This window comes from Antedon bifida, chromosome 3 (genome assembly GCF_963402885.1).
Source record: "Antedon bifida chromosome 3, ecAntBifi1.1, whole genome shotgun sequence".
In the NCBI taxonomy this organism is placed as follows: Eukaryota; Metazoa; Echinodermata; class Crinoidea; order Comatulida; family Antedonidae; genus Antedon; species Antedon bifida.
In genome coordinates this window covers 12,049,998-12,069,204 of record NC_136228.1, presented here as the reverse complement: position 1 = coordinate 12,069,204, position 19,207 = coordinate 12,049,998, and the positions used below count along the sequence as shown (strand labels likewise).

The 19,207-nt window shown below is 33.1% G+C and overlaps 3 protein-coding genes across 3 annotated transcripts; 2 read left to right on the top strand and 1 right to left on the bottom strand.

Annotated features, from left to right (window-relative positions):
- The first annotated feature begins 450 nt into the window (after positions 1-450).
- Positions 451-7,909, top strand: LOC144838147 (adhesion G-protein coupled receptor G6-like). The gene is made up of 13 exons (XM_078693508.1): positions 451-475; positions 741-853; positions 1,416-1,617; positions 2,012-2,113; positions 2,756-2,889; positions 3,058-3,207; positions 3,357-3,717; positions 3,975-4,147; positions 4,466-4,633; positions 4,960-5,072; positions 5,688-5,950; positions 6,165-6,231; positions 6,914-7,909. The coding sequence occupies exons 1-13, from the start codon at positions 451-453 to the stop codon at positions 7,431-7,433; spliced, it is 2,391 nt and encodes a 796-aa protein (XP_078549634.1). The 3' UTR covers positions 7,434-7,909.
- A 2,830-nt stretch (positions 7,910-10,739) lies between these two features.
- On the top strand, positions 10,740-14,213 carry LOC144837741 (uncharacterized). The gene is made up of 6 exons (XM_078692976.1): positions 10,740-11,062; positions 11,488-12,252; positions 12,543-12,631; positions 12,789-12,986; positions 13,385-13,454; positions 13,765-14,213. The coding sequence occupies exons 1-6, from the start codon at positions 10,832-10,834 to the stop codon at positions 13,882-13,884; spliced, it is 1,473 nt and encodes a 490-aa protein (XP_078549102.1). The 5' UTR covers positions 10,740-10,831; the 3' UTR covers positions 13,885-14,213.
- Positions 14,214-14,948: 735 nt separating this feature from the next.
- LOC144837742 (dual specificity protein phosphatase 12-like) lies at positions 14,949-18,107 on the bottom strand. The gene is made up of 7 exons (XM_078692977.1): positions 17,742-18,107; positions 17,540-17,653; positions 16,997-17,115; positions 16,731-16,818; positions 16,017-16,209; positions 15,728-15,776; positions 14,949-15,288 (listed from the first exon to the last, which is right to left on the bottom strand). The coding sequence occupies exons 1-7, from the start codon at positions 17,996-17,998 to the stop codon at positions 15,176-15,178; spliced, it is 933 nt and encodes a 310-aa protein (XP_078549103.1). The 5' UTR covers positions 17,999-18,107; the 3' UTR covers positions 14,949-15,175.
- Positions 18,108-19,207: the final 1,100 nt, after the last annotated feature.

The following is a 19,207-nucleotide window of genomic DNA, read 5'->3' as shown; positions in this document are numbered from 1 at the left end:
GTAACTGTCCTGCATTTTATGAAGGCAACTTCTGTCAAATACTACCAGGTATTAACTTGCTGTACCTTTCCACCATATTAATTTCTCAACTTAGATCTAGGCCTAATATTGGATTACGAAATAATTGAAAAATATAAGATATAATACTAATCATATCAAATTGCTGTACATTAATGGTATATTATGTGTATCATATTGTATAATTTAGGTGAGCCAACGGCAGAAATTCAACCTTTATCACCGAGTGTTAATTTAAAAAATACAGTAAACTTCCAATGTATTGTAACGTACTCAATTAATTGGCGTTGGTATAAAGACGGCATCGAACTCTCTTCTGAAACACGAGGTCTGAAGTACCTCACAATTAGTGAAGTAGGTCTGGAAAACCAAGGCTATTATTACTGCAAAGCATTTGGGGTATCGCCACATGATGGGGTAACAGACACATCGATGAGGGCAGTCCTTGTTGTTGCAGGTAAATGTATTATACTAATGTTAAAGAATTGCAAATTAAGCACAATTACACGGGGAGTGTGTGAACTTAAAAGATACAGACAAAACACCTTAACGTTATATGTATTCATTTCTTTGTGATGCATTAATATAAACATCTCCCACAGATTTCATATCACAATAACTTGGACTATGTGTATATGAAACATTATACTGATGTCAAATTTGTACTGTATACTGCTACATTAAATATTGTTGTATTTTAATGTGTTTCTATTAACCTATAGATGCATTTGCGGTACCAATAGAATTAACTTTCCAGAATTTACAATTTACTTCTGCATTAAACAACCCTTCCTCTGAAGAATTCAAAAACACTTCAACTACAATTGAAAAATTGGTAGGTTTGGCTAAACAATGATTTATAAAAGTAGATTTTAATAACAAGTGTCTGTAGTTCGATGTAGTAAGTAATTAAATGTACACTGGATTGGTAACTAGCATCTCCACTGCGGTTCCAATAGACCAGCACACCGGGGTAACCAACTACTCATCGGAAATTATATAAAACAGTGAACACTAACCAGCTGGACTCATTATACAATGTGCCGACTTCATGGCTTGTTTTGTTGTCATTTGTTGACTAATGTTTTCGTGAAAAAACATTTCAAGAAGAGCTATTATGAATTTATACTAGCTTCCTGGTTTGTTGTTCCTGACATGCAATTTTTGTTTACATTTTTTATTTAATCATTGTATTTTTACTGTGTAGTTTTGACCTGGACACCAATTATTGCTCTTGTTACAAAACAGTATTGTTTGTATGGTGTCAACATACATTCCTCTGCCAAATAACAAAATTATTTGTTTTACTTAAAATTATTACGGTTATTTTTTGTAGAAACAGGCTCTGAAGATGTGTGCAGTTCTTTAATTGAACTTATTATTTTTCTCGTTTTCAGTTAACTGAGAGTATAAGTATAAGTGATATATTCGTTCAAGTTCGTAGACTACGTTCTGGGAGTGTGATTGCTGATATCAACATATACAAACTAAGTGGAGACCAAACGTACAATAATTTCAGCAACAGTTTATCAGAAGAATTTAGCAAGGAAGGAGATGAAGGGATTATAGATTTTGATAATCTTGTCATATTTAGCACTGGTAAGAGAAGAGCATGTTTTTGATGTTAATTATTTTCCATACTGTATTTGACATGTAACTCCTGAATCTCCATCCCTCCACACTTCTTTTTTTAAATATCATTATAATTATTTTGCTTCAATGTTTGAATGAAGTATGGAGAAACAAACAAACAAACTCTGTTTGGGAATACTTTCCACTTTTTTCCAATAGATAGATAACATAATATTTATCGGTATCGTGCTGCTATCAACATAATTTATGAGAACCACTATTAATCAATAGGTTTTCTCATGGAGTTAGCAACCTCTTCCTCAAAATCAACCATCTGTAAACATTAATCATGTAATTATTTATCTGTGTTTTTTGTAGACAATTTTAATCAATAGGCCTGTACATTGTTTTTATTCATTAGAGAGTTGCAATGTAGAGATCATAGATGGATTGACATTTGGCCCTGCTGCTTCCGGTCAGAATACACCATCTGAAGAAGTGTGTCCAGAATCTAAAATCAACTGTAAGGAGTTTCATTTTGGTTTAGTTTTTCTGTTTTATGCATTGACGCCAACACATTTTGTGATATCGTACTTTGACAGCTTGCGTGGAATTAAAATAATTATCAATCATTATCAACACATCATGTAAGAAAGAGGCAATAGGCCCAGGTTTTTTCCAGTTCATATTTATATATATATATATATATATAAATCCAAAGGCAAATTACTGAAAAATTGACAATGCTGTGGGTATCAGTGGCTGGATCTCAATGGAGATACAAAAAAAAAGCGAAAAGCTAAATCAAAACGATAAAGTAACAGCCAGAAAAGTTAGCAGAGCTTTCGAGCAACACTAGCCCTTCATCAGTGCAAGTGAAGGAATTTGGATAACGTCATAGCATACGAACTGGCAAGTGCTGCCTGGGTGGACAGGAATATATATATATATATATATATACACACAAGAGGCAAAGAACATTAATTCTAAACCGCCCGGTGATATATATATATATATATATATATATATATATATATATATATATATATATTATTCAGATTCATTTACATTCATGTATTACACGGCTGCGGTGAACATTGTAATAGTAAGCCTCACAATAATGCGTACAGTAGTCATATAAATACTGTATTTTTGTCATTAATAGATGGTAGGCCTATGCCGCTAGGCTTGTGTACATGCTTTAGTGATGGCCTGTCTGCTGCTGTGTGGCAGGATGTAATGTTGCAAGACTGTGGTCGAGATGCTACATCTGATGAACTTTTAGAAAGATTAAATATGGTAAGTACATAAGAACAAGAATATTGAAATCACTGAAATACATGAGATCTAATTAGAATGAACTTATTATTTAATGATTTGTTAAAATTATTATTTGCTTACTTAGTTCAATATGTTAACAGGGATTCACTCTTCCCTAATTTTGATATATTTTGTAATTTAATTTAGATCACAGTTACTGAAGAAAATGTAGAGGAAGTAATTACAGCTGTTAACAACATTACAGCAACTGGATCAGATAGCATAACACCAGATGGTTTGGAAGCAACTGCAGCAATTATTGAAAGTGTTACTTCTGTAAATTCAACATCTGCTAAAGTTAGTTTATCCATTTATTATTTTAAAATACTAACTTAATTTACAGTAGGTGCGTAACATTTATTCATGAAAAAATGTCAATCCCGTAGTAGTTTAACATATTAGCTAGATTTGTTCATGTGTTATTACGTCTCTATATTCTCATGCAGGTGACATCAACTCTAGTTGACACTATTTCTAGTCTTTTTGAAGTGGATGATATGGTTCTCTTGGAGAGTCAGAAGGAAACACAAGCTCCTAGTAGAATTATTGAATCTCTTGAAGATCAATTAGCAGTAGTTGATCTTGAAAAAGATAAATATGAATTCGTAACCAGCAGTGTAGCAGTGCAAGCTCAGAATGTTACAACAAATGAACTTGATCACACTGGGATTGGAATCGCATCTTACCAATCGGCAGATGTAATAGTGAATGTGACAGGATTTAGTGAGAAGGAAGATCTGGATAATTCCGCATCCGTCAGTATCTACATTCCTCCAACAATTACTAAAATGTTTGCAGCCTCCAATGGTAAGTGGTCAAATGAAAATGATTTCGAAATACAACTGGATCAGGATCATCATTAAAATACTCCTTATCCAATGTATGAGACGTATACAGAAGCATGACATACTGTATATTTCCAAATGTTTCAAAGAGAATCTTAAAATTTACACCAGAACAATATTAAAAAAATAAAATAACAAAATACTGCATGTTTAGAAATAATGTGTTCAGCAGAAAACTCTTTCCTTACTGATTATTTAAATTTTGTGTTTTTTAAACAGGAACAACTGCTTTCCGTGTGGTTACAGTTGTATATAATGAAAGTTCACTGTTTCCAACAAACCAGTTAAATAATGCAACAAGAACTAATGGTCAGATCATTTCACTGTCAATACCTGGAGTCAAATTGAACAATTTATCCGATCCAATTGTTACAACGTTTATACCTGCTGAGGTAATTAGAAATTTCAACATAAGGTTTTATTAGGCCTATTATAACTGAACGATACGATAAATGGCCTACATATCTGCCATTGGGACTACACGTTTAAGAGCTTAGTGGTACAATTATAAGAATACATTGCCGTAGTTGATTTTCCTCTATACAGTAACGATGCTCTATTTTCTTGAAAGTTGAGATAATATGCCTACAATTCTGCAAACTTGTGACGAGGCTATCTTTATTTTAACACTGTTTAAACAAAAAATAATGTTTGATAAAATACCACATTCTGCATGATTACTTGACCAAGGATTATTTATTTTCATTTAGATCTCCAAAAATAATGACGAGACAACCTGTGTGTTTTGGGATTTTGAACTTGATGATGGTAATGGTGGCTGGTCAAGTGCTGGATGCTACTTAGCTAATGGATCATTGGATGGCAGTGACAGACAAATTTGTCATTGCGACCATTTAACAAATTTTGCAATTCTTATGGTAAGTCATGAAAGTTCTAAAGCAACGATAATTTTAATTGTTTAACTAATATTAATAGCATTATAATAAATCATTTAAATAGTTATTACAACGTCAGCCCAGTCGTGATTGAATGTTCCTGTCTGGTTTACAATTTCTAATAAAATCACTTATTATTATCACTGTTTTCCCAGTTCCCAGCACCATACTGATTTGTCTGAGAATATTTTATACAATATGGCGGGCTTGTAAATCCCATAAAAAACAGTCAAAAAACATATCAATGCCAGCTAGCATGGGTACTGCGTTATGAATTGTAAAATAAATATTATTTTTATTATTTCTAGAATTTTTATCCAGATCAAGAAGAACCAAAAATAGCAAGGTACATCACAAATATTGGTCTTGGTGTTTCAATCGTTTGTTTACTTGCAACTATAGTTTCGTTTGCAGTCAACAGGTATGAATAAATTTATCATCATTTATTATTATAAAGTTGGAGTTTACTGGCTGGAAATTCAAGTATGACGTTTGGCAAAAACTCTTGATTTGAAAGGAAAAGTTATAATGATAATATAAATGTAATTGGTAGGTAAATAAGTTCTGATGTTTGCTCTTGTTACCCGAATGAAAGTGTGTGTGAAATAGCTAAACAAAATCCAATCTTCATCACATAGGGCAAAGCATGATGACTTGCCATAACAATTTTTGAAAAATAGTCGTTAATGTGGTCCATTTCTCTTGGGGTTCCAGTTCCTGGATTTTATAAATTTCAATACCTCTTTTTGATAGGCTTGTTTTTTTGTTTGCAATACTTGGAGCTTGGACACATCTATTCGTTTTCGTTTCTCACTGCAGATTTTAAGTACATAGTGTTGTTGCACTGTATTTAATTATTTCCTACTATGTAGAGGACTATTCACATCGTTCCAACATTGTTATTTAAATTTGCTATATGTTTGTAGAAAATTCGGGTAAACCTCAATTTGATGAAAATAATTAATAATATACATTTCAACCTAGAGTTCACATTTGTTAAGTTAAATTACAAATGCTGTTTTATTGAAATTTTCAGAAAGGTACGAAAGAGTAAACCACAGCAGATCTTATGCAACGTGTGTGTATCATTACTCTGCTTGTATCTGTTCTTTCTCGTTGGGATTGACAGAACAAAGAAAGAGAGCACTTGTACAGCCATCGCTGGTTTGATTCACTACTTTTTGCTGACGGCTATGTTTTGGATGTCTGTGCAGGCTATTAACCTGTATTATATGATCGTGAAAGTTTATAATACACACGTTTCTAGGTTTTTCTTAAAAGCCTGTCTCTTTGCTTGGGGTAAGTACAAATACTTAAATCCACAATTATTTGCTCATGTAAACTACATAATTAAAAGTTATTGATGAATGTGTTGTCAGAGCATGTTATCAAATGGAAACCATGCACCTCAAGCGCTACTCGCTAGATTCATCATTGATATATTGAGCTTACTTTTAGTAAGTAAGTTATACATTGGGATATACGAGTATCACTATATCTATTCTGTTCACAGGTATACCAGCTCTGATTGTTCCTATAACTATTGGTATTGATGTTGACAATTACGCAAATAAAAACTAGTAAGTAGTCATTCGATACAATTCATTTATAAAACGTTCTTCTTTATTGTTAATGTTTAATAATATATAATTTAAAAAATTGTAATATAATAATATTCAATAAAAATTGAGTATACAAACTCGCAGTTTCCCAATAATTCGATTCAACCTCATGCCTTCCGCAATGCTGCAATTTCTTCCAATTCTTTTAGATGTGAAAACATTATTATGTATGTTAATTTCCACACATGGCAAACGAAACATTTTTGATCATGTTTTTGTCTCCCAATATTTCAAAATTGGGACCTCTATAGAGCAATGCTTGTACTTTTATGAAACAAAGACCCAATTTTATTACTAATAGTTTCAAAAAATTTGGTTTGACTACTCTAGAATCAAGTTTTAAAATTTTTTTGAATTTGAAATACAGATATGTACAATCCTACATAGTCCTAGCCTCATACTTGAACACTTTTAGATTCATATTATACTATATATTTATAACACATACTGCGTTTCATTTATGGCAAATCTTTAAATTTCTTATTTTCTTTTCATATTTTAAATGTTTGCAAACTGATTTCATATTTTCTTTAAAATAACAAAATTGTTTGTAGGCCTATATTATATTTAATATTTTAGTCGTTCATAATATTAGAATAAATCACTTTTAAAATGAGTGCATGTAATTCTTTTTTTACAGCTGTTTCCTTGTTGTAACCCGTATGTATTACAGCGTAGCATTACCTATTGCAATCATATTACTCTTTAATACGGTTGTATTTATTATGGTGTTACGCAGCATAAGTAAACTTGGTAAAATAACAGCACAAGCTCACAGACAAAAGAAAAGCAGGCATTTATTGCAGAACGCAGCGTGCATATCAGTAATTATGGGATTGACATGGGTTATTGGATTCTTTGCAATTGGTAGTGCCTCGAAGGTGATTCAGATACTCTTCTGTATCCTGAATTGTTTTCAAGGCTTCGCTATCTTCATTATGTATTGTTTAAGAAATAAGGATGTTCGTAGTTTTTGGATTGAAGAGGTGCGTAAAAGATTTATCGGGGTGTCTTCAACACTTAGAGAAACAAAGAGTAGCTCTCTCAGTTCCAGTGTAGGTAACACTATTTCTTTTGGTTTGAATTCACCTAAAGAAAAGCAAATTACACATTTGAGTTTAAAGAGAGATTCAAGTAACAATCAAGAATCTTTTGCTTAATTTGCGCATGTTTCTAATGATTATTGGGACCACCCAATGGCTGCATCCTCAATCGGCCAATCTCTATGATGGTGAAGTTAGTGTATGTCTTCGTGATTTCAGTCGATGTTCTGCCCTATAGCCAATCTCTTTGTATACTATAAGCTTAATTATTTCAGTTTTCCAAGTAAATAAAATCGATTTTAGGTACACGCATAATATTGTATCCGAAACTCCGATGTAACTACGTTTGCCTTAATGATCATTACCCAGAGGGAATTGTTATTATTTTGATATTTATTTATTTATTTCAACAATATTTTATGAGAGTGGTCCATCCAGCCGAAGCTGATATATATGATAAATATGAAACAAACTGAGTGGATTATTCAAAATGTTTGCTATTTTATATTAAATACATCATCTGTAAGTGAGAACTTAATAGTTAGAATGTTTTTGAAATAAATAAAAAATAAAAGTAAGTAGATAAAAAACAGGCCATTATGATTGTATATTTTGAACTTATGTTCATCTTCAAGATGAACGAAACAAGTTCGAAATAATATAATGATAATGATCACTTTTTTTTCTAATTTGTTTTATATTACAATTGCGATCATTAGGCCTATTGTAGGCCTAAATATAGATTGTAAATTGTGAGAGTCTAAAAAAAACATTAGTGCTTTAGAAATGATTTAAATAATAATTATTCAGGTTTTTGGTATATTTGTTTGAACAATCGAATGAAACTAAGTCAATATTGAGAGATTTATTTCAAGATTTGTGGATTACTAAAATTTAAATATTATTATGATATTTTATCTAACAATGTTATAATATTTTAGTTAAGTATATATTCATATTTATCAAAATGATCATCAATGAAATTAATTTGTTAATTTGTAATTATATTCAAATTTTAGATACACTATATCAATAATAATGAAAAGCAATACTGTATTGTACGTGAAAAGGAAACCCCAGTGTAACTATATACTGTCTTAATTACATTGTTGCCAAAACGTAACATGTTGGAATGAGCGCGCGGGAAGTGTCTTACAAGCTGTTTCCGCATTGGAAGGTAACTGAATGTTTGTCATGTGATGGATTGCAATCTAATACAAATAATTAATTATAATATTTAATAATAAAATGAACATATCATTATCATATATATATTGCTATACTTTAATTAGCATACCAAACGTTTACAGTTAATACAAATAAATATAATAATAATTAATCAATGATAAAATAACATCGTGAGGTGGTTTCCCGATTAATCGTAATCAACGGTATTGGGTATGATCAACTAGCGTTCGTGTTCCCACCTAATCATCCATTCATAGAAGTACTGATGAAGATATCAATCTGTGGCGACAATAGAATGGACCCGAGACCTATCTTCGACTTTTAAATAATAGAAAGTTTTGAAAAATTGTGTTAGGGTAGAAATGTACGTAGGCTAGTTGATGTGTATATGTTTATTGAAAATGGTAATAGTTGTCTAAATTAATTTGTACAAGTTGCGATGAGAAAACTGTTATTTGATCGTTAGTTGACGTGTACATAAAGTGAAACATAAATAAAATAATGAAAATTGTTTGTAAAAAATTGTTAAGAGTAAAGATAAAAACATGATAATGGATATAGCATTATTACACAGTGATAATAAAGATTACCAAATGAATGTGATTTATAGTATAAAGTACATAAAAAACTGGCTGCAGAGTCGCGTGCTCAAATTTGAGTTAGTGTTTACTGACCGATCAACCGAACGCCCGCCAACTGACCGACATAGTGATCTGTAGATTCGCGTTTGTACGTAACTAATAAATGCGCAATGAAGCTGTTGTATCTGAAAAGTCTTGTTTTAAATTGATATGTTTCCATCACAATTGAAATTTATTTATAATTAATGTGACATTTAAAATATCACTTTATACACAAAGCCCGAGAACTTAATCATCTTTTCACGCATACAAAATGAAGAAGATACTTGGTAGATAATAAAAGGCCTACATCTTGATGGTAAATAATGCAAACTCGTATAGCATTGCAGGCAAATATAATTGTAGTTTAAAATGTGAGTTAAAATACTAAAAATATTCCAGGAAATTGATCGGCGTCTATCTTTACAAGCTTCTTGCTGAGTCGTTAAAAACGTCTACATTATTGGTTGGTTGGTGACTAGTCAGGGTGAAGGCATAAACTAGGTTACCAAACGTTTGAACAGTAATGAAAGAAAGATTACAGCACTTACGATGTGCTTAAAGAATGTATTCTCGTGTTTTCTAAAGATTTAAATATGTCGATTTATCGTACGAATAAGCTAGACAACATAGCATAATTCGGGTTTGTTTATAGAAAATAATGTACTGTTTAATACAGGGATAATGTTGCTGTTTGCGATATTTGTAATAATTATTGTTAAATCTTGTCATTTCACAAAGTGAGTATTTTTTCTTTTGTCTGTAAATTTTAGAATCTATGCATTTTAGTGTAAAGCAGTCAACAAGGTGTTTATGTATAGCATATTATTAGACCATAGAGGTATTCATTCATTCAATCCGATTTCAGGATCTCTGGTCCATAGAAAGTAAAATTATAAAAAAATATACTGTATATATACCTCCATGATTCGACTGTAATCTAATTCAATTTATCGTTCAATATGTTGTTTAATAATAACTATAACTCTTTTAGAACACTCTAGAACGATTTTTTTACTTGAGAACCGTGCTCTTGCTAAGTTTTGTGTAGTCTGCTTGACTGGGAAGCATTATTTTTTTCATATTAGGTTAAGGCAGAAACTATAGAGGGTGTGCATCCATACATGAATATTCATGATGTGACGGAATAATAAATATTTATTATATATATATAATATTATAATATATAATATAATTATTATACAGGTTTAATAGCTAGTCTACATTTAAAGATGTATTGTCCCCCAAATTTTTTTCACTTATAAAACGACATAAAAAATGGTTAAATTCAACCAAAAATCTATTGGCTGGCAGGCAATTTGACCTTTTTTTGCTTTTTTCAGGTAAATTAATTTTGTTTAGATCCAATTTTTGGTCAAAGTTGATAACTATTATGAGACATTAAAATGGCATATTAAACAAAAAACATTGTACAAATTATTTTTCAGGGGGACAATACATCTTTAATAAATATCAACAATACAATACAAACAATATAAAACGTGCCGCGGCCCCACCACCATTCTCGGAATCAACGTTGGTGGCGCTTCTGACATAGATTTCTTCTCAATATAATCTGTATCTGGCTCATCATCAAAACAAATCATCATCATGGCCGATCGGGAACATGTGAAAATCCAAAAGTTTGCTACGGGAATGATTTGTTAAGCTTATATTAATTATATATGAATATATTATATATTTACCATGAATCATTTACGACTGCTAAACCAGTCTTTGCTGTGCAGAAGAATTTTATTGGCACCGTGCAAGGCTGCTTTTGTGGCTTCTGCTAGGCCTAGGCCGGGTCCTAGGCCAGCTATATTTGACAGACATTGTTGTTATTATTATTGCACTTGGGACCAATGCCACCAAAACAATGGTGCCTCACCCAGTGGGCCTGACATGGCTTGCGCCAGTGCAATGTTTCAAGATAGGGTAGGTTGTGCAATGGAATCGAAGATTTTAATTGTGTTATCTATTGAGACAAAAATTAGTAAATTCTTGAAATATAAATAAAAAATTATTACAAATTTTATTCAAGCGTCGCTGGAGTTAGCGTGGCGTTAGTTAAAAAGATAGGGTATGGGTATGATGTTAATAACGCCACACACAAAGGCGTAGGCTACGCAAGGTGTACGCCAGCCTTATGCCGGCGCCATACGTGTGAATACTTCTTCTGACACTCAAATAAACAAGTAAATACAAATAAAATATATATTCGGAAAGTTCAAGGCCGTAATGAGAGGTTAAAAACAGACGAGGATAAAATATGACGATCTGTGCTGGGGAATTGGGTTGGGTGGTGAAAATTGGATCATGCTCATGGCTACGGCCCTAAAGTTATTTCTCTTTCACTTCAGAATAAGAAGTTATCTGCCCCTCGCATCAGTGTGTACCGCCAAACAAATGGAAAGCTACATGTAGGACCAGTCTTTAATTGTCAGGACTTACATTTTCTAATCAAAGGACAGCATGATCTTAAGAATCGATCTAGAAGTAGACGATCAGAATCACTTAATAAAGATGTCCGACCCACATCTGTTATGTGCCTCACAGATGGCATGCGTATCTATCCTGCTGAAATGTGGAAAGCACAAGAAGATGATGCAAAGAGAATTGGAAACAAAAAACAACAAGAGCTTCCTGCTGTCTTTATGATAGAGGAAAGTCAGATTAATGCCTTGTTGTCTTTGATTTCCTCAAGTATATTAGAACTGCAGTTAAAAGAGAAGATATTGAAGCTTGTTAGTGACGTTCTGCATGTTGATAGACTGATGTGCACGACTGCAAAACCTCACAAATGCAATGCAGATGATATTGCTTGTTACGCAGATATGAATTATAACAGTAGCAACAAACTTGAAAAGTATCGTCATATCACACAAGACCAAGGCACAATCAACGATATCATAAGAAATGAATGGCGTGAGAATGATATAAAATGCTATAGTTACTTTAAAAGTCTTGTAGGTGATGTCAAATCAAATGATGTACACTCAACAAGCCATGTCTATTTCCGGAGAGGTGTACCACAGTTGTCATCACAGTATGGTGAAGATGTAGTAAAGGCTCTACGTCCCAGTAAAGAACAACTAAATCTGATGATGGAAAAGCTTTCGGAAGAAGTAAGTATGTTGAGTATGCAGTTCCTTCAGGTGTTGCAGGACAATTATGTGACTTTCTTAAAATATGTGTTCGCAGTTTTCAAATGTTGTTCCACGGTGTCAAGCATATAATACTGATAGTCAAAAATAAATATTAAAAAGTAGTATTAATTTCATTTAATAAGGACCCCCTCCACCTTTTTCTTGTGGAAACCCCACCCCCTGTTCACCTTGTGGTAGGGTCAATAAAGTGTTATCAGTATCTGTAATTCAGATAGCAAATGAATGAATTGAATGTTTGTTTCTTTCAGATGCCAAATTTCTTTGCGAAAAATCATGATTTTAACATTTACAATTCTAACATATTGTTTGAAAACAAGATTTTTCATATAAAAACACGGTTTGTATTTTAATTTATTACCATTGAAAAAAACTAACCACTCCTAAAACAGCCCCTGCAGCCTCGCAGCCGGTTGTTAGTACTTCATCAAGAACAGGAAACAAAATTAAGGCTGGATCCACCCCTGTACTAGTCTTTTATCTGTTTTTGTTTCCAGTGGTCTTGTTGCTTATAAAGGAAGTATCCAGACTATGAAGTATTCAAGTTTTGTGTATTTTACTGATTTACAAATGGAAGTATTAAAAATAAATCTTCAAGAAGAGCAAGACAATATTCAGGTGCGGTGGCGCGTCAAAGGCTTACCAGCTCATACTTATTATATTAATAAACTATTGAGAAGAAAATCAAGATACAGGTATGAAAAATATAGGTCATTCCATCCATTCAATGTAACTGATCAATCACAGAGTGCAGTACAGTAATTCAGTAATAATTTATATTGACAAGGCTTTCATAGTTTTCAAATTGAACTAAAAATAAAATATACAGTACATAATATGTATGTAAATTTATAATAATTAGTTTTTGGTGTAACTTACAGAAGTGTGCCCTCTATGGACCCACGGCAGTCACAGTGCAGTGCCTAGTATACAGTAGTGTACCATGAATGTGCAATCTGAAAAATGAGGTCTTTTGCCCAAGGATACATCAAAATGTCAGACATGCCTCTCGCAAGCTACAGTATTTCAATTCCTTACATTACACTATATCGCTCTATGTGGGTCTAATATATTTGTTTTCATCCTAATTTAGGTATTTTGATGCATTTTCCACATTTTACATAGGACAAGATGGTCTGATTCACCGGCATGTGCTTGACAAGGTAAAATATTGTGTTACTAGTGTACTTACGTTTGCAACTAATTCAATAATAGAGTTGTTTACAATTAAGTTCAGAGATCACTAACATTCTGGACATGTCCCGGATTGCATGAGGTAACCCCTTGAATGATTTTAAAACCAAGACCGTACTTATAATACAGTATGTATGGTCCAGCATTCCTATTATACTGTAAGTACATTTTTGCTCAGACGCTTCACCTACACCCAATCCCAGTATACCTTTGTTGAGAGCTGCCTTTTTTTTCAGTTTAAAAAAAGTTACAATTTTATTATTATATTATCTATTACAGGTTATACCAAGTCCAGAAGAGAAAGCACAGGCATTGACCTGGCTTCAACGACTAGCATTGAGTCTAGGACTTGTGAGGTCGCCCTCACTTGCTGGCGACTGGAATAGTAATACCAGGTAAACAAGTAATATTGGATGAGAGCCGTCATACTTCCTTGTAATATTATGAGAATTCCATTGACCACATTCAAGTTACCTTTTTAATAAATTAAATATCTATAATTATTATATTATATGTTTTGTAGGTGGTTTGGTGTCTACACGTACTGGTAGGGCAATAGTATAATAAAGTGTAGAAAACAAACAATTAATATAGATATTGAGGTTCTTATATCATTGCTGTGGATTTGTAAAAAGCAAAATAAATTTGATTATTGTTGATAGGAATGATTACTTTTATTAGATGAAATATATAACAGCAAAGTTTAATTAAAATGATTAATTTATTTATCTGTGTTGTTATTTGTATGTTTTTTTGAGCGAGGCAATATTGCCTACAGTATAGTGTTCAGAAACATCTTTCTCTGAATATATTTTAAAGGTGATATTTGCATATATTACAAAAGGCAATATATATGTTACGTCTTAGTTTTTTTGGATTTGTTTTTACCTTGATTTACCTTGACCTTTAGACTATAAACCTGTCAAGGTTTGCGAGTCCCTCTTTGAACATCTTGGTTATATGGCTCAAACTTTAGGTTGTGGGTTTTCCAGTGTGTTTCAAGATGGGTTTTGAAATTATTGGTAGAGGATGCATTTACTATATGATATGGCAAACTATTCCAATCATTTACTGATGTTCTACTGTAGATGTATTGACCCCCAAAAACATGAAAATGACGATTAAAATTTGGAATATGCCATATTGCAGTTTTAATAAAGTTATTCACTTCCGTATGAAAAAAAAAACTCTGAATGATAATGAATAAAATGATTTAACTTATAAAAAGACAAAATAAACAGTTTTTTCAAGTAATGAATTTTTTATATCCAATTTTATGTTGGCACATATATCGTGCTGAAAAAAAGCTTAAATCAGAAGGCTTGCTTGTGGTGCTCGTAAAGGGACACTGACAACATGAAAGCAAGGCTTGTATGTAATGTCCTTGGTAAAAGACAACAAAGAGACAATCTAGATATTGGTCTAAATTATTTGAAAGTTTGAAATCAGTTGACTGATAAAACATCTTTGGCTGATAAATACCACAGGACATCATGAACAGCTCCCTTGCAAGGGGCAGATTCAAGGGGAGCCCAACCAGCTTGGGTCCCCTCTAAATTTCACAAATTTTAATGCAAAAGATTGTAATCAAATTAAGTTCAGCACTTCATTTCCCTATTTCAAAATCCTTGATCCGCCATTGCTTGCTGAAACTAGAACACGGTCTTCAGGGATGGAGAACCATCTTTGATCATCTATCTTGACTCTCAACAGGGTCTTTAGGATGTTGAATCACTTTGTCCACTTTGTTAAGATGCACATGAAATGATGGGGTTACCCAAGCACCACATGAACACTGCTCACCTGCCAATAAATAAGAGAATTATGTGTTTGCATTGGAATAACATAACCAGAATTTCAAGTAGTATTTGTGTTTTCTGCAGTGGAAGTAAACTCCTATGATATCATTTGATGACCTCTCAATCATTGAATATTATACAGGGCCGCAGCCATGGTTGGTAAGGTTCAACCTTTTCACATAGGCTTTTTTGATATTAAGTTTAAGGTTGCCCGTATTTATTTATTAACTATTATTATTCTTAAATGTTTAGGGGCTGAACTTTTTAGCCCTTCCCTTGATATATTATTGTTTTATTTATGTTTACAATGTTTATAATAAAGGAATAGAAAGAATAACCCTGTATCTCGTACAAGATAGTTCACTCTTAAACCCACCACCTTATTTCTTGCTTAAAAGCACATACAGTACTGTACACATAATATACAATCAATTATTTCTTACCGGACCAATTAAATGAACCAATTTTAGCTGAGCACTTTGGACAGACAATCTAAAGGAATTAGAATGTTGTGGTATAATTAAAAAAGTGGTGAGTCACATGGGTTTATGGTGATGTTCTGCAATGAATTTAAATACTGTAGTATAACATCTACAGCATTAACTTTAGTTTAGCACAAATATGTGTTTGTATATCGAATATATCATTAATAGGATTACACCATCATGAATACCCTTGCTGAAACTAGAACAACATTTTGAGTTTAACATATCGTACATATAAAATATTTACCTTGCCTTGTGTGGTGCCGATAATTGCTGACTCCATCCACGAAACTGGTTCAATGAACAAGGATGTACACCTGGACTGTGTTGCGGGATCGGCGCTCACTTCAGCTAACATATTCCGTTTGTTCCACTTGAATGCCTCTTGTCCTGACCCTTGATCATGCCCAATGATATTTCCTCTGGACAACAGCAATCGTCTGTTATTTTTAATTGAAAACAAATCACTTATTTACTTATATCATGTACAAATGAAAGAAATATCACATTTTTGTTAGCCTATTCTAAAGCACTGCTGTCAAACAAACGCACTATTTTAACACTATGTCTCTCAATAATTATTTTAATGTAGTTCTTTACATACTAATGAATCACTGTAGGATTAGGCTGTGTGGTGCAGTGTGTTGGGAATTGGATTACTGATTGCGAGATCGTGGTTCGAATCCAACTCTCGCCGCATTGCTTGTATCATTAGGCAAGATACTTTACTTACAGTACATTTGCTTCTCTCCACCCAGGTGTATAAGATGGGTACAGGTTAGATCAAGACACAACTTTGCCCTGATTACTAGCTGAATTATTATGAGAGTATGTTTCCATACATGTTTGATCCAAAAATGGCCGGGGTAATAATGTGTAGTGCATTGCGAGCTTGCTTATATGCGATATGAATGAATTTGTTTGCAACCACCTAAAAACTAAAATTCTAATTGTAATTTACCTGCATTTCTTACACTTGAAGATCACCTCTTGTAACGTTGAACTGTTCTTTGGATCTGCTGCTATTCTGTAACCTGTATCATCTCCAGCTGTAAGAAAAAATAAAGTCATTTTTAAATCCAGTGATAACTGTTATGTGATATATGGCATATTTAACCATTAAATTGAAAAAAATTAAAAGGAAATCAATTTCTAAGAAAGAGTTGCATATAACTTTCTATATAACAAGTGCCAATGGAATACAGGTAAGTTATAATCAAATTGTACCTTTGATTTTGTTTGCCCATTGTACTAAACGAAATCGTTTATATCGTGGATCTTCTTTGTCTATTCTGTTTCCCATTTGATGATACAGTTGTAGTTGTGATATAAATGCCTCATTTGGCCTGAAAGGTTAAACAAACAAATTTTTTTTAAAAATTATCTATTCATCATAGACATAGTATCCAAAAGGTTTCTTAAGCTCTGTCTACACTATCAAACTAGTTTGACAAAAGGTGTAATGTGTTCAAATATGACAGTGATATAACCAAATATGGTAGTGATATCATCATGTCCATGGGCACATCACATTTTGTTGTGGCATAAAGTTTGCCTAGTGTAGACACCTATCAATTAGGTGGGTTTGCTGTAGTAGAGGCTGGGTAGAAGGCCTGAATAAGCTTTAAATTTTGGTGGAAGACTTTGGAGGTGATCACCTCAGCACAGCACAATCACATTCATCCATACATGCAAAAATAGTGACCGATGCAAAGAATAAAAAACATACAACATATTAATACTCAGAATACCATGATTTGAATATCTTACATGACAGCAGGTCTAATTTTCTGTACTTCTTTTAAAGCTTCGTCCACTGTTAGACATTCTTTCTCCACTAGATATGCTATAACAACTGATGCACTCCTTGACACTCCTCCAAAGCTGGAAGAAAATGTTAGAATTTCATTACAGTGAGTGAGTACATGAATCTCTCTGGGTTTAAAAAACAAATATTTTAATATGTCCTTACCAATGCACCAGGATTCCACCTTCCTGCAATCCATCTTTGACAAATTCAGTACACTCTGGTAAAAACTGTAGAATATCTGCCTCTAAGTCGTCATCAACTTCAACAAATTTATGAACAACTTCCTGTGAAGAAAGTGATGGTTTTTCAGACATAATCGACAACACATGTCTTATTCCCATATCTGCTAAATTACTGGCGCTTTTAATGCTATCCAAGCTTCCAATAAACAACCCAGGTCGTATTGAGTCCATGTCCATGATTATTAAATATTTTAAAATACGGTTATTACACAAAAAAAGTACATAAATGATCAAATATAGAAGACCACGTTCAAAAAGTAGGGGAAATCATGTCTGTGAAGTTGGTTACTAGTTCCTAGTTCCTAGTTCCTTATTCAAATTCAATTAAAGGGACAGTCACAAATATTTTTAAAAACAGATTTTAATACGTAATAACTGTCTAACTGATTTGTTATTGCATCAACATGTTAGCCTTAACCTCCTCTACTTCTTCCGGTCAAAGTTCAATAACATTTTATGCATTTACACCCTCTACGGCGAATAAGTAACTAGCTTTTACGAACGTTATAATACTTGACCTACTTCCTTTTTTCAAAATATTTTGGTATGGATCGATCACCCTTGACCTACTCTTCCATTTGCCACCCCAGTTCCGCGAACTTTTTTGCGTCTACGCCCTCTACGGCGAATAAGTAACTGGCTTTACGAACGTTATAACACTTGACCTACTTAATTTTTTCAAAATATTTTGGTATGGATCGATCACCCTTGACCTACTCTACCAATTGCTACCCCAGTTCCGCGAACTTTTTTGCGTCTACGCCCTCTACGGCGAATAAGTAACTGGCTTTACAAACGTTATAACACCTGACCTACTTAATTTTTTCAAAATGTTTTGGTATGAATCGATCACCCTTGACCTACTTTACCATTTGCCACCCCAGTTCCGCGAACTTTTTGGCATCTACGCCCTCTACGACGAATAAGTAACTGGCTTTACGAACGTTATAACACTTGACCTACTTAATTTTTTCAAAATATTTTGGTATAGATCGATCACCCTTGACCTTTTCTATCATTTTCCACCCCAGTTCCGCGAACTTTTTTGCGTCTACGCCCTCAACGGCGAATAAGTAACTGGCTTTTACGAACGTTATAACACTTGACCTATATATTTTTTTAAAAATATTTTGGTATTAATCGATCACCCTTGACCTACTTTACCATTTGCCACCCCAGTTCCGCGAACTTTTTTGCATCTACGCCCTCTACGGCGAATCAGTAACTGGCTTTACGAACGTTATAACACTTGACCTACTTAATTTTTTCAAAATATTTTGGTATGAATCGATCACCCTTGACCTACTCTACCATTTGCCACCCCAGTTCCGCGAACTTTTTTGCGTCTACGCCTTCTACGGCGAATAAGTAACTGGCTTTTACGAA

What these genes read in the sequence shown, in the direction of transcription:
- LOC144838147 (XM_078693508.1), top strand. Translation starts at nt 451, where the DNA reads ATGAGGGCAGTCCTTGTTGTTGCAG. An exon ending in CAACTACAATTGAAAAATTG is followed by an intron (nt 854 to 1,415) that starts GTAGGTTTGGCT and finishes TCTCGTTTTCAG; the next exon opens with TTAACTGAGAGTATAAGTAT. An exon ending in AGCCTGTCTCTTTGCTTGGG is followed by an intron (nt 5,951 to 6,164) that starts GTAAGTACAAAT and finishes TTCTGTTCACAG; the next exon opens with GTATACCAGCTCTGATTGTT.
- LOC144837741 (XM_078692976.1), top strand. Translation starts at nt 10,832, where the DNA reads ATGAATCATTTACGACTGCTAAACCAGTCTTTGCTGTGCAGAAGAATT. An exon ending in TGGAAAAGCTTTCGGAAGAA is followed by an intron (nt 12,253 to 12,542) that starts GTAAGTATGTTG and finishes TGTTTCTTTCAG; the next exon opens with ATGCCAAATTTCTTTGCGAA. An exon ending in ATTTTTCATATAAAAACACG is followed by an intron (nt 12,632 to 12,788) that starts GTTTGTATTTTA and finishes TTTTGTTTCCAG; the next exon opens with TGGTCTTGTTGCTTATAAAG.
- LOC144837742 (XM_078692977.1), bottom strand. Translation starts at nt 17,998, where the DNA reads ATGGACATGGACTCAATACGACCTGGGTTGTTTATTGGAAGCTTGGAT. An exon ending in ATGGGCAAACAAAATCAAAG is followed by an intron (nt 16,819 to 16,996) that starts GTACAATTTGAT and finishes TTTTTCTTACAG; the next exon opens with CTGGAGATGATACAGGTTAC. An exon ending in TCGGCACCACACAAGGCAAG is followed by an intron (nt 15,777 to 16,016) that starts GTAAATATTTTA and finishes TAATTCCTTTAG; the next exon opens with ATTGTCTGTCCAAAGTGCTC.